Here is a 12,103-nt window from a genome sequence, read left to right on the forward strand (position 1 = left end):
GTTGCAGTCTGTACTTCCCTCTCTTGCTGTCTCTCCTTCACCTTTTTGTCGTCAAAATCTTCTTTGTTTACCTTTCTTAAACGAGCTGAACTCTGTTGATTCTCGATAAATGACGCAAAAATAACAAAACACACAGTCAGGCACAGCACAGAAGTGACAGTTTGTAGGGAATAAAATAGTAAATGACGTATTTTACCTAATGAAGTTGTCAATCGTTTCTAAAGATAGGTAATCATGCAGTGAAAACTTCTTGGCAATTGCTTTTTATAGACGAACGACCATTGCACTCGGATATAGAGAGATGTTTCAAGATCAAGTCGAGTGAATCAGTCTGCATACTGACATGACAAATACTTGTACAATAGTAAATAGTAGTATATAATGAGAGAAAAGCACTAACCTAAGCGAGACCAGCTTCTACGGCATCCTTGAACCTTTGAACGACAGGTACCATACCTCCTTGATCTACTGTGAAACCGAGTGAGAGGGGATAAGCGTTATCGAATTTGGCTGGCCATGAAGAGACGATTCTTCGGTTGGTTGGGTCATCCTATACAACGATTATTAGCTTCTGTGACAAATGGCTTGTGATCATTCCTTCACTCACTTTGAAAGTAATCAATTTCAAGGCGTCTTTACCAGCTACAGTCTCTAAAGCTTCGAGTTCTTCCTTTACAGTAGTGGTGAAACCTGGCAAATAAGCGCTGTATATACACATAAGATCAAAATCAGCACGGTAAATGTCTGACTCGAGGACCAGAGATAGGAATGTGATTGACGTACACTCTGGTGTGGGGTAAGAATTTTTCAGCGGGAATATGTTTTGCAATAACGAAATTTTGGATTGTGATTTCTGGAGAAGCTACCCAAGCGGCCAATGATAATTCTGGTGAATCGAATCCATTTCCTACAGGGCAGATAGCTTGTTCACCATGAAGTGGTTCTCTTATGATACCAGAGATGAACGCTGATGTAGCAGCAGAAGGTACACCTGGTCTGACTACGATTGTAGGTAATCTCAAAATTCTACCATCAACGAAACCTCTTCTTGAATATTCGTTTACGAGTAATTCAGATGAAAGTTTTCCCATTCCGTAAGCTCCTTCAGGAGTGGCGATGGTGTGGATGTCGACTACGGGAGGTAGAGGTCCTCCGTAAACTGCCAAAGAAGATGTGAAGATGAATTTGATAAGTCCTCCTGAGGCGGTTTTTCGAGTTCGAGCAGCTTCAAGCATGTATCGGATTGAGTCGATGTTTACCTGGAAGAGACAAAGCAAATGATATTAGCATACGTTTTCCTTGAATTCACTGTATTCTAGATTACTGCAGGAACCCGTATCCATGTTCGAGAGCACCTTTTCTCTCATATAAAGTTTGCGCCATATGTCCCCACAAGATCACTTTGACCTAACAAGATCTGAAAGAGGAACTCACTTTCAAACCCAAATCAAAGTTGTCTTCACTACCTCTACTCATGATACCGTGGAAACAGTACACTGTATCAGGAGTTCCGAATTCGGTGTCATATAATTTGGCGATTTCTTTAGGGTCGGTCAAGTCTGCTTTGAAGGTTAAAGCGTGTTTGGCACCTTTGGGAGCTTTTGGTTCGACAATGTCGGCTAAGATTAAGTGCACATTGGGTGTTTTTGGGTCTGCCAATAATTCACCGGCGAGCTATATCCACATCAAGATTAGTCTATCTACGTACTAAACAGCCCAAGAGGGGAAGGAGAGCCAAAGCCGTATAACGATCATCTCAACTCACGATTCCACCTAACCATCCTGCAGCTCCAGTGATAAGAACAACATTAGATGTTGAGCTTCCGTTCGATTGTGCGTCTACCATTGTTGATAATGTTTGCTTAGTAGTCTTTGAAGAGAAGGAGGACGGTACGAGGTTTGCTTCAGATGAGTTTATCAATCAACTAAATACAGAAATGAATCAAGACCCCGAGATAAATTAATCTTCCTCTTAAATATATCTTAGCGTTTCCCAAAAACCCTCCCGGCTATTCTACATCTAGAAGAAGAAGACTTCGGCTCACATGTCCGAATTCCATAGCGTTACCTCCAGCAATTACGGACAGTTGCCCAACCATTCACCATTCAGAGTCATCACCCCCCCGAAGTTACCCCAGGTTCAATGGGCATCGCAGCTATGGGTCAATGCGGAATGATAATGATATAGTGGATAGATAAAATTACGAATGGACCGAAGATGATTCCGAGACCGGATACATAATCCTCGGTGACAGAAGCGGACCGGCGGGTGTTCGTTACGTAATCTCATGTATTTACCGTGTATTGGGAATGAAATTTAGGCTCTTTGCAGTATCTTAGCTGACGATTCACGTTACATACATCACATTTCACTCACTGGCTGGCTACCTGACTACAACGGAGTACCAATCGTTCCCCACGTAACGAGGTATATATATATACACTATCGAATACAAGATATTAAAGTTTTATTCTTTTCGGTTCGTATGCGGTTTATCATGTCACCAATATAGCAACAGAGAGAAACAATTCCCCTGCTCGCAATTCCTATCATCTCCCTCATTTGTGCCAATACCCCCAGTCTGTCAGATCATGGCATATTTTCGAAACTCTGATTAGCCGCCGCAGGCAAGAATTTATCAAAATAGGTTGACCAACTATCCCAATCGAAAGAACTGGAAGGTAGCGAATCTAAAAAGGATGGATCAAACGTATTATTGTTGAAACCATATCCGTTTCCGTTTGCGTTGTTGTACCCAGGTCCATCGAATGTATTACTGCTCGAAGAAGGGGCGTTACTATTGGAATTTGGTAAAGTACCATATGAACTTCCAGTATGATGATTTTGGAGTTGATATTGTTCGTCCATTCCTCCTGGATTATAACCAGTTATTGAGTATGGCACCTGATCGGTTCAAAAAATTACAGTCAGTAACATTATCCCTCAGAAGATTCCATCATAAGATACGGTCCCATTGACTCACCTGTGGGATGGAGTTACCATTCAGTCCCATTCCCATTGAACTGCCGTCTTGAAGTCCATTTTGATTGATTTGAGGATTGAAATTACTGGGATGTTGTATTTGTCTGTCTGATACCTCTCCACCTCCTGTGCGACTGTTTCCCAATTGAGTTTGTTCTTTGCCTTCCAAATTTCCTTGTTCTGGATTTTTTGGACCACGATGAGGGTTGCTCCTTTGAGCAGTACCAGCACTTCTTGAATTTTGACTGTCAGGTATTTGAGATGACAAAATGACATCCGTTTCCTTCACTCCACTCAGATTTCGATCTTCTTCAGAATCAGCCACGAATACTCCACCACCCTGTCGATTGCCGTCTTTCTGAAATTGCACTCTACCGAACCCGCCTTGACGCGGAAACACTCCAGGAGTGGGATTGGCGGGCATCTTCGGTGGTACATGATTCTCCTGACTATCTGGATCGGTCTTCAAAGCCGCTTCGTACAATAGCGTCATGGTTTCGCATGTCTTTCGACGGATTGACATCTGGTCTGCGGTAAAGGTTAGCAATAGATCTCATATCCTCAGATGATGCTTGAATAGCTCATCGATGCATCATCACACTCACCAGGCTGCACAGTGTTCTCCCACTTGGTAGCGGTTTCCTTCACCAATTTCAAGGCTCCTAATGAATCAGAATCACCTCTTCTAGCCCAGGTATGATATTGGATCAATGCGCAACTTGTGGCTGCGTAAGGGAATATGAACAGCGTATCTAAAGCGTCGTCATTCACATCCAGCCATTCAAGAGCGTCTTTGGACCACTTAATCATTTTCGACCAATGTGAAAGCTCCAAAGAAAAGGTTAAATGGGGTGGGCAAGAATGAGTAATTCTCGTAAACAGCCTCCAAAATAGGAACTGGAGTGCAGTGTAACCAAAATGCAGAAGAGCTGATCATCTCATCTAATTAGCGCGGATCTGTTAGGGCAAGAGGGACAGACCAACCAGCTACATGACTACTGCCGACTCCTTCAAACACCAGCTCCTCGGGTAATGCTGCTCTCCACGATTCCATGTCATCTACTATACCTTCCAGTTGAGCATCGGTTACATGTTTCAGACCCGTTGGGGAATAACAAACTTTCAGAGTTCGTCCGATGATGATAGACAATTTTAGATGTTCAGTCAAAGCCATGAAATTGGTGTCGATGGGCCACTCAGATGGCTCGGCGTGGGGCAGAATATTGTACGGAGCAGGAAGGAGAACATCGCAATCCAATAGATCTATAAGAAGGGGAATGCCGAGAGCCGCTCCGTACCTAAAGTAACCACTTAGCTTGCTATCTGTGAGACTGCAAAGAAATACAACATACCACCTGTCCATGATAACACAGGTAGCCCATACCCGTCTACGTAGCTCCATATAGGCCAAATCTTTCGGTCCTGTAGCTCGAATGGCGGATTCACGATGTAAACCGAGATCTTGCGCCTAACATACACTTAACACGATATCATGTGTATTTGCACTCACCATTCGAATTGCAGCTCCTGTTCTAATCAACGACGCGCTGGCGGTAGCAGCAGTAGGCTGAGCATGTAGATCACCGACTTGAGCGAGAAGCAACTGTGACAGGTGATGTTATCAGCGACGAAATAGGTGCATCTGAAAACTCTACTCACTAAAGCTTGGACATTCTCAAATCTCGCGTCGCTTAATACGTCATTGCTCCTTAATAAACCATTCAGGACTCCTCTTACACTAGCAAAAACCTCTCTAGGAAATTGTCTTCTTGTTGAGGCAACACCACAGATGGCGTAGAGCAGAAGTGGACTTGGTGCAGTTTTAGCGGCGAATTCAGCTCTCGAAATAATAGGAAAGAGAGGAGATGCTTCTTTGAAGTAAGCATTGACGAGTAGAGACATTGTTTGACCTGATAGTGCTGGCTTGTTGAGACGACTGTGACCTCGTGTAGGATCTGGATCGACATCTGCGTTACCATGAGCTGAGGGAGGGGCATTAACTCGTATGACACCATTTCCATCTTCCAAGACTTCCCATGAGCTGTGATTTCGAAGATCAAATCCTTCGGACTGTATACTGGGAATTGTAGTATGGAGCAGGAATGCAATTGATGTGGGACCTGTAGTAGCTTGGTCAGCCTTTGCAAACTTTAGGTGAACGCGGATTGAAAGTGACAAACGACTCACCTTCTACCCTTCCTCCTCTGACTTCGTTTTCCGCGGTCGAAGCCATAGGCTGATGATCGAGTACGCTTTCGCTACCAGCTTTAGACGCTCTCAAAGTGGATGCCTTTGCCGATGACTGCTCAGGTGCTGGAGTGGATTCTTTTCTCGCTATTAGTGATATAGTCAGCTTCCGTTTAAAAGGAAACGCAGGTCAAAAAGTTCTTACTACTCTCACGTTTCTTTTTAAACCTGGTCTCGGTTATAGGTAAGAAGAAAGTACATTCAAGGTTACTTTGCTTGCAATGGGCGCAAATAGGTTGATCTTCTGTTCGTGAGGATGTTTCCGCTGATGGTAAGATATCACAGCGAATTTTCTTTGTTCGCTGAGGATGATAATCGCATCAGTGTGTGATATATACTTTATTTTTTACAACTCTAGGATTCTACGACGTAAAAATGGACTCACACATGCATCGCAGGCTCTACCGGTCTTGGTTCTCTTCTCTTTTTCTTTGTCAGCTTCAGTCGCCGAATGTACGGAATGGTCGTCATTTTCCACTTCAACCTTTCTTTTCTTCTTCTTTCCATGTCCATTGGTTGTTGCTTTACTTGCGCTCGCCCTTTTTGTAGATGCAGTCTTGTCTGGTTTCTCTGGTGTTTGCATTTCTGCAGCTTTGCCTTTAGGCGAAGGAAGAGTTGATATTGTATTCGAAAGAACGGTATTCATCGGGGGAGGGAATATGGAGTCTTGTGGTTGAGTATAAGATTGTTGGTGCGTTGACACAGCAGGCTGTCGTTGTGATGCTTGATGATGATGTTCTGATTGTGAAGGGTTTTGTGAGTTCCAATGTTGATTCGGTGGGAGGATGGGGTTTAGTTGATTTGCACCGCTATCCATTGAGACGTTACTCCAAGAAGGGATCCAACCTACAGTAGGTTCGTTGTTTGTACCGTAGTGCCAGGGGGGTATGCTCCTTTTCTGTTGTTGTGATTCAGCTGTGTTTGTCGAAGGTCCAGAAGCTCCACCGGATGAAGATGTCGATGACGAATGGTTATACATGTTCGTCCGGTGATTTTACAAAAGATAGCACCTGTTAGATTATATGAAGTTGTTTGAGATGAAGTGGTCGGAAAAATAAATTACCGGGAAGAAGGTGATCGATAGAAGAGGATGATCTAATTACGTGTACTTTCGCGGTATGACGCTGATTAGAGTAATCACTTGTGGCAGGAATGGGATGATCGTCGAATCCAAAGAGTTTGTATCAAGACAAGGTAATACAACTTTGCGTGGAGAAGATTCGGCGAGGCTATCCTGCTGGTGACTATAGCTGTCAGATGACAGACTTCTGGTCTGCAGGGTAGATTAAGAGGAAGTAGCCGACAAGGCTGTCAGATTGACGTGGGTGGAACGGCAAGGAGACAGACAGTAGCTGAAAGCAAACAATGAGGGGGAAAGGTTATGGATGAAGAATGAACATGGATATAGACCATGTTTGCCCTCTGTTTGTTTCTCACATGATAGACCCATATAAAAGGTGATTCCAGAATAGTGGGATCATCGATCCCCCGCTTCTGCCGTACATGACTGAACACACTGACGATGACCACACTTTTTCCCATTCACATTATCACATTTCAAAGAAACAAGGCTTTTATGGGAATCAATCAACCTTTTTGAACGGGGGATATATGCAAGGCTTATGTGGGCTAAGTGGATAGATAGTGGAGTGACTTGAATGTTGAAAAGTGAAAACAGAAGTGCCACATTGGACATATGGTTGCGGACAGTGGGATCAGATCTCCGTATACACCCGTCTCATCTGTGTGACGATTTGATTATGTAATGATGGATTGGAATACAATAGACAGTTGCAGGTAAATGCTTGGTATGTCGCAACAATCAACCTCGTTATTCTCATCATTTCCATCGTCTCTCCACTTCCATATTCACTTCCACCTCTCATAAGAAGTCGATACATCTAGCTATAGATAATTATACAGAATCGCGTAATCGCCAAACACCAATCATGTCCGACCAAAAGAAGACTGTCATCCTCCAGACTTCTGACGATGAGCAATTCACCGTGGAGAAGATCGTTGCTGAAAGATCAGCTATGATCAAATCCATGATGGAAGGTGAGTTCATCTGCAGGACCCTGCGTCAATTCATCACCAATGTGATGAAGGAGAAGCCGTTGCAGATGTACCCGAATGATCGCTGATTCTCACTATTGTTATCGTCTTTTTCTTCTCTGACGTCCAGACCTCGGTGATCAGGAAGGAATGCCTATCCCTCTTCCAAACGTCTCCTCATCAGTTCTCACCAAGATCCTCGAGTACTGCGATCATCATAAGAGTGAACCTCTTCCTGCTGCCGAGTCCAACGATGCGGATGATTCAAGAAGAAAGACCAGTGAAATCGGTGAATGGGACGCTCGATGGATGTGAGCTCTCCCTTCCAGCCTAAACAAGTCGATGCTAACGAAGGATATGAATTCAGTCAAGTGGACCAAGAGATGCTCTTTGAGATCATTCTCGCTGCGAACTATCTTGATATCAAACCACTTCTGTAAGTTGCCCATGTCTTGCTATGGAGACCGAATAGGAGCTCATATATTCGCCTGGCAGCGATGTCGGCTGTAAGACTGTTGCCAACATGATTAAAGGCAAAACCCCTGAGGAGATCCGAAAACTTTTCAATATAACCAACGAGTGAGTCAATCTCGTCAACCAATGCTCTTTCGAACACTGACTAACTCCCTCTTTTTCAGCTTCACTCCCGAGGAGGAAGAGCAAATCCGAAAGGAAAACGAGTGGGCCGAAGAGTAGGTCAACATCCTTTCTATGATATCTCTCACCTTTGTGCTAACGGAAATCAAATTGTCAGCCGATAAATCCATCGCACTCTTCGCTCGCTGGATCAACGTTCCTGTAATATAGTTTCTTTCCCCTTATCACACCTTTGAAGGATCCCCTCGATTTTAGCGGTTGAGGAGACATATCTCGCTGTTCGTGTCTTCAGTCTCTTTTTATCATGTATACAACACACCCATTTTAGACGAGAACAAGGCGAAACTTTGAGAATATGACATGAAGTTCACATGAATACAATGATTTCGTTGCATCGATGCATATGACACGTCCATGTTGAGAGAAAGATCTTCATAACGTTATTTCCACTCTAAACTGCCGGGTTATTAAGGTTCGGGAATATGAGCCGGAATACCAATAACAAAAAGCTACTGCTTGGCCGCAATATAACATGAAAACACCATGCTTTTCATCATTTCCCATTAACTGTAACAAGCTATTGACCAACACTTTTCGCCTTGTGTGTACTGAGTCGCAATTGCGAGTAGCGTACGATGGATGATTCACAAGGTGTGAATCAATTCACTCAATTCAATTATGGGGCTGAATCGCCTTCTGATCACGCTGGACCTTCTTCACCTGATCGAGGGTAAGTAAACATTTCCTTCCCTGTTCATATCCAAGGCTATACATATTGCAAGGGACCATTTCCTCAACGGTCTAACAATTTGACACGGTCGTTCTTCTCTCACCATATAGGAGCTCTTCAAAACGACCAAGGGAGTCTTCGACTGAACCAACAAGAGTGCAATTAGCGTGTTTTTACTGTCGATCGAAGAGAATAAGATGTAATGGTGTTAGACCGACTTGTGAAGGATGTCAGAAAGCGGGAGTACCTTGTGAATGGCCAGCTGCAAGAGCAAAGAAGAGAACAAAGAAACAAATGGAAGAAGCTAGGATGAAGGAGAAAATAAGTGGTGCAGGTGTCATAGGTGCTGATGTGAGTTGGCGCCTGTTTTAGAGTGAAATTGTGATTCGTTTGGCACATCGTTCAGGTGAATTATACTGATATGGGGAATATTGTAATAGAATACTTCTATATCGAAAAACGATAACCAGAATTTCTCATTATCTATTGATCCAGCAGATTTATGGAATTTAGCAAATACCACGAACTATTTATGGCCAACGGATTTCGATCAAAATCAAAATCAAAATCAAAACTTGACCCAACCCATTCCAACAGATAATCTTGCAATGGATGTACCAGACTTTCTCTCATCCTCTACTTCACAACAACCTGAGAATACCACGACTTTTACACCGGCGTCCAATGTATCCTTTTCCGGTTTACCTCCAAATACATCTATTTCCGGAACAGGGATGATGGCTCCTCCAATGACTAGCAACACGAGTAACCCAGTGCCGTCAACTAGTATGGCTGATTTGGGGTTGACTTTACCCACGGATTGGTCACCTTCCGCTGATATGAGATTAGCGACAGCTTTAGAAGATCAAATGGCTTTCATAAATGGCAATCCTGAAGAGGACAAGGACTTGGAATTATATTATTACAGATTTGTGAGTTGACTCGGATCACCAAACGGAGCGCGAATGTGATCTAACTATTCTTCCTTTTTCAAAACATAGTCTGGTTCAACAGCAATTCACCCTGGAGTTAATCGAATCTCGTTAAAACTTCAACGGAGGTCTGCAGAATCACCTCTTGCAGCTCCTCAGCCTGGTGAAGCAGATTCACCATTATCATATGCCACACCATCAGCGGAATTGTTCGATTCTTCTGGCATGCCGCTTCCAAAAGTATGGAAACATCTATTTTCTTTGTTTCTCAAACACTGTTCACAACATTTCCCTTCTACAAGTCATCAACGTATGGTAGAAAGAATTGAAACTGGAACGATGTCCCAATTTTTAGCATGTTGTATATGTTCTTTGGGAGCAAGATTTCAAGGTGGTAAAGAAGATCCAACTATTTCAGCAGCACCGTTCATCGCGAAAGCCCAAGAATTGATAATACCATTATTACATCTACCTACATATGATGTGGTCACTGGGTTATTGTTCTTAGCTTGGGGTAATTATGGACAAAATTCAGAATCTGGTTTATGGCAATACAGTGGAATGTCAATCAGAATGGCAATTGACTTAGGTGTACACGAGACTTCCGAATTATACGAATCACCTGCTCATCAGATTAGAACAAAGTTGTTATTTTGGTCGCTATTCATTACCGATAGGATAATAGCTTTTGCAACTGGAAGACCTGCAAGTATACCGGAAGATATAATTGAAATTCCTTTACCAACAGATGAAGATTTCTTTCCTGATCCAGCAAGAAATTTGCCTGACTCCCCGCAGGAAGAAATCGAATCGATACCTTTTGTTCAATTAGTCAAACTAATGATTATATGTGGAAGAATATCAAACGTTTTAAATGGAAGACGTGGTAGAATAAGAACATTGGTAAATACAACTGAACCTTTACCTGAATTGTTAGCAGATCTTCAATTAAGATTAGTTCAGTTTTATTCAACTTTACCTGAAAGTTTAAGATGGTCAGCTGAAAATTTCAAACATCAACATAATCGTGGTCATGGTGGAGCTTTTTTAGCTATTCATTTATGGGCAAATGCTGTTTTAGCTTTGGTTTATCATCCTGATCTATTGAAATCTCCAAGTGGAATCGAAACGCCTTTGAATAAGAGCATGGATAGAAATATCAGATTGAGTTTGGCAAGTTCAAGACAAATTTGTGAATGTATGGTCTTCGCCGATCTAGTAGATTCAACGAGTTATGTAAGTGGATTTGAGCTTTGGGGAAATATGATCAATTTAACGATATGTATCGCTCTTCATAGACTTCAGCACCATATCTCACGCAGCCATTATTCGTAGGAGCGTGAGTCTATGTCATAAATTGACATTGTTGAAACAAGACAAATGAGATTCATCAACGCTGATCGTCTTATCCCATAGAATGGCATTCGTGCATGAGATGCGTTCACTCAGTATATCATCGTCTGATCCGTCTTCGCAAAACCCAACGGACGTATTAATGCTCTCAATGGCCAAGCAGAATTTCCAAGCTCTATTGAATGCCAGTCAGCGCATGGAAGACTACTGGGCTGGTGCAGCATACGTCGCTCAGGCCTTGGAAAAACGTGAGTCGAGAGCTTGCTGCGTCGATCGAGATACGTCTGAGTAGTATTTGCTGATACCTCATGTCTTACATGTCTACAGGCTCAGGTTTCCCGAAGTCAACCAAAAGAAGGTCAAGTAAGAAGACATTCATCAGTCTACCTGATACCGGCTTATTGAGACGGTTCACTACTGGTGAGTCAAGCACCCTTCTAAGGGAACACCACTTCATCTCATATGCAGATTATCCGTATATCAGACGTGATACTAAATATCATAAACAAACTTATTTAGATCGTGCGCATCCATCGAACGTCGCACCGGCAACAGAAACATCAATGCGGGAATCAATAGCTAGAAGTGAAAGAAGCAGTTCTTTCTCCGCTTCTGGACCAAGTAAGATCATCGATTATCACCGAGCCTCTTGATGGATTATGCTAAATCGTCATGTTATTTTAATAGCTCCGTTATGGCTAGCGGATCTCATGTCTGGATATACCGTTGAGAATATGTCATTCGCACCTGCCAATAATCTCGATTTGGAGAGATTACTTGCTTCCGGATATGGCAGTGCAGAATTCATATCAACAACAGCGGGAACAGGCATGCCTACAGGGAATGGAAGCAACGGAACGCCAGCAAGTGGTATGACTGGGTGATATGCTAAAGCGTAAGACTACCGGTAATGAAGAATGATTCGATCTGTGGAAAAGTGCTCTCTTGTGTAATTACATTTCAGGTGCAAATGAGGAAATTAATAGGTCATCTTAGTAGTGTAAAATAAGAATTTTCAGGGATCTCTGGTTTTTCGCGATCGCAATAATATTGAAGTCAATTCTTGATTGTATTTGTAAAAGTGTATTTGGAATGGGAATGAAACGGATAATCGATGTCTCACAAAATTGAGATAAGTCTTGAGTTAACAGCGAACAGTGCTCGGATGACTACTGAAATATCAGATTGATGGTGTTTATCGTTTGT

The 12,103-nt window shown here is 42.7% G+C and overlaps 4 protein-coding genes across 4 annotated transcripts; 2 read left to right on the plus strand and 2 right to left on the minus strand.

Moving 5' to 3' along the window:
- Nucleotides 1–400: 400 nt before the first annotated feature.
- Nucleotides 401–1,846, minus strand: IL334_007724 (uncharacterized protein; the record flags this gene model as incomplete). Its single annotated transcript, XM_062939414.1, has 5 exons — nucleotides 401–550; nucleotides 608–704; nucleotides 784–1,259; nucleotides 1,435–1,674; nucleotides 1,766–1,846. The coding sequence occupies 5 exons, from the start codon at nucleotides 1,844–1,846 to the stop codon at nucleotides 401–403; spliced, it is 1,044 nt and encodes a 347-aa protein (XP_062795465.1).
- A 744-nt stretch (nucleotides 1,847–2,590) lies between these two features.
- IL334_007725 (uncharacterized protein) lies at nucleotides 2,591–6,209 on the minus strand (the record flags this gene model as incomplete). Its single annotated transcript, XM_062939415.1, has 10 exons — nucleotides 2,591–2,905; nucleotides 2,985–3,511; nucleotides 3,589–3,912; nucleotides 3,968–4,281; nucleotides 4,336–4,451; nucleotides 4,494–4,586; nucleotides 4,643–5,103; nucleotides 5,171–5,317; nucleotides 5,376–5,532; nucleotides 5,616–6,209. The coding sequence occupies 10 exons, from the start codon at nucleotides 6,207–6,209 to the stop codon at nucleotides 2,591–2,593; spliced, it is 3,048 nt and encodes a 1,015-aa protein (XP_062795466.1).
- A 970-nt stretch (nucleotides 6,210–7,179) lies between these two features.
- Nucleotides 7,180–7,981, plus strand: IL334_007726 (uncharacterized protein; the record flags this gene model as incomplete). The annotated part of the gene is made up of 5 exons (XM_062939416.1): nucleotides 7,180–7,288; nucleotides 7,416–7,596; nucleotides 7,653–7,721; nucleotides 7,781–7,864; nucleotides 7,924–7,981. 5 exons carry the CDS (start codon nucleotides 7,180–7,182, stop codon nucleotides 7,979–7,981), a joined length of 501 nt encoding a protein of 166 aa, XP_062795467.1.
- A 536-nt stretch (nucleotides 7,982–8,517) lies between these two features.
- On the plus strand, nucleotides 8,518–11,781 carry IL334_007727 (uncharacterized protein; the record flags this gene model as incomplete). The annotated part of the gene is made up of 9 exons (XM_062939417.1): nucleotides 8,518–8,612; nucleotides 8,723–8,963; nucleotides 9,053–9,544; nucleotides 9,614–10,780; nucleotides 10,843–10,883; nucleotides 10,961–11,145; nucleotides 11,225–11,317; nucleotides 11,417–11,518; nucleotides 11,585–11,781. 9 exons carry the CDS (start codon nucleotides 8,518–8,520, stop codon nucleotides 11,779–11,781), a joined length of 2,613 nt encoding a protein of 870 aa, XP_062795468.1.
- Between the last annotated feature and the right edge of the window lie 322 nt (nucleotides 11,782–12,103).

The sequence above is a fragment of the Kwoniella shivajii genome, chromosome 11 (assembly GCF_035658355.1).
Source record: "Kwoniella shivajii chromosome 11, complete sequence".
Taxonomy (NCBI): Eukaryota; Fungi; Basidiomycota; class Tremellomycetes; order Tremellales; family Cryptococcaceae; genus Kwoniella; species Kwoniella shivajii.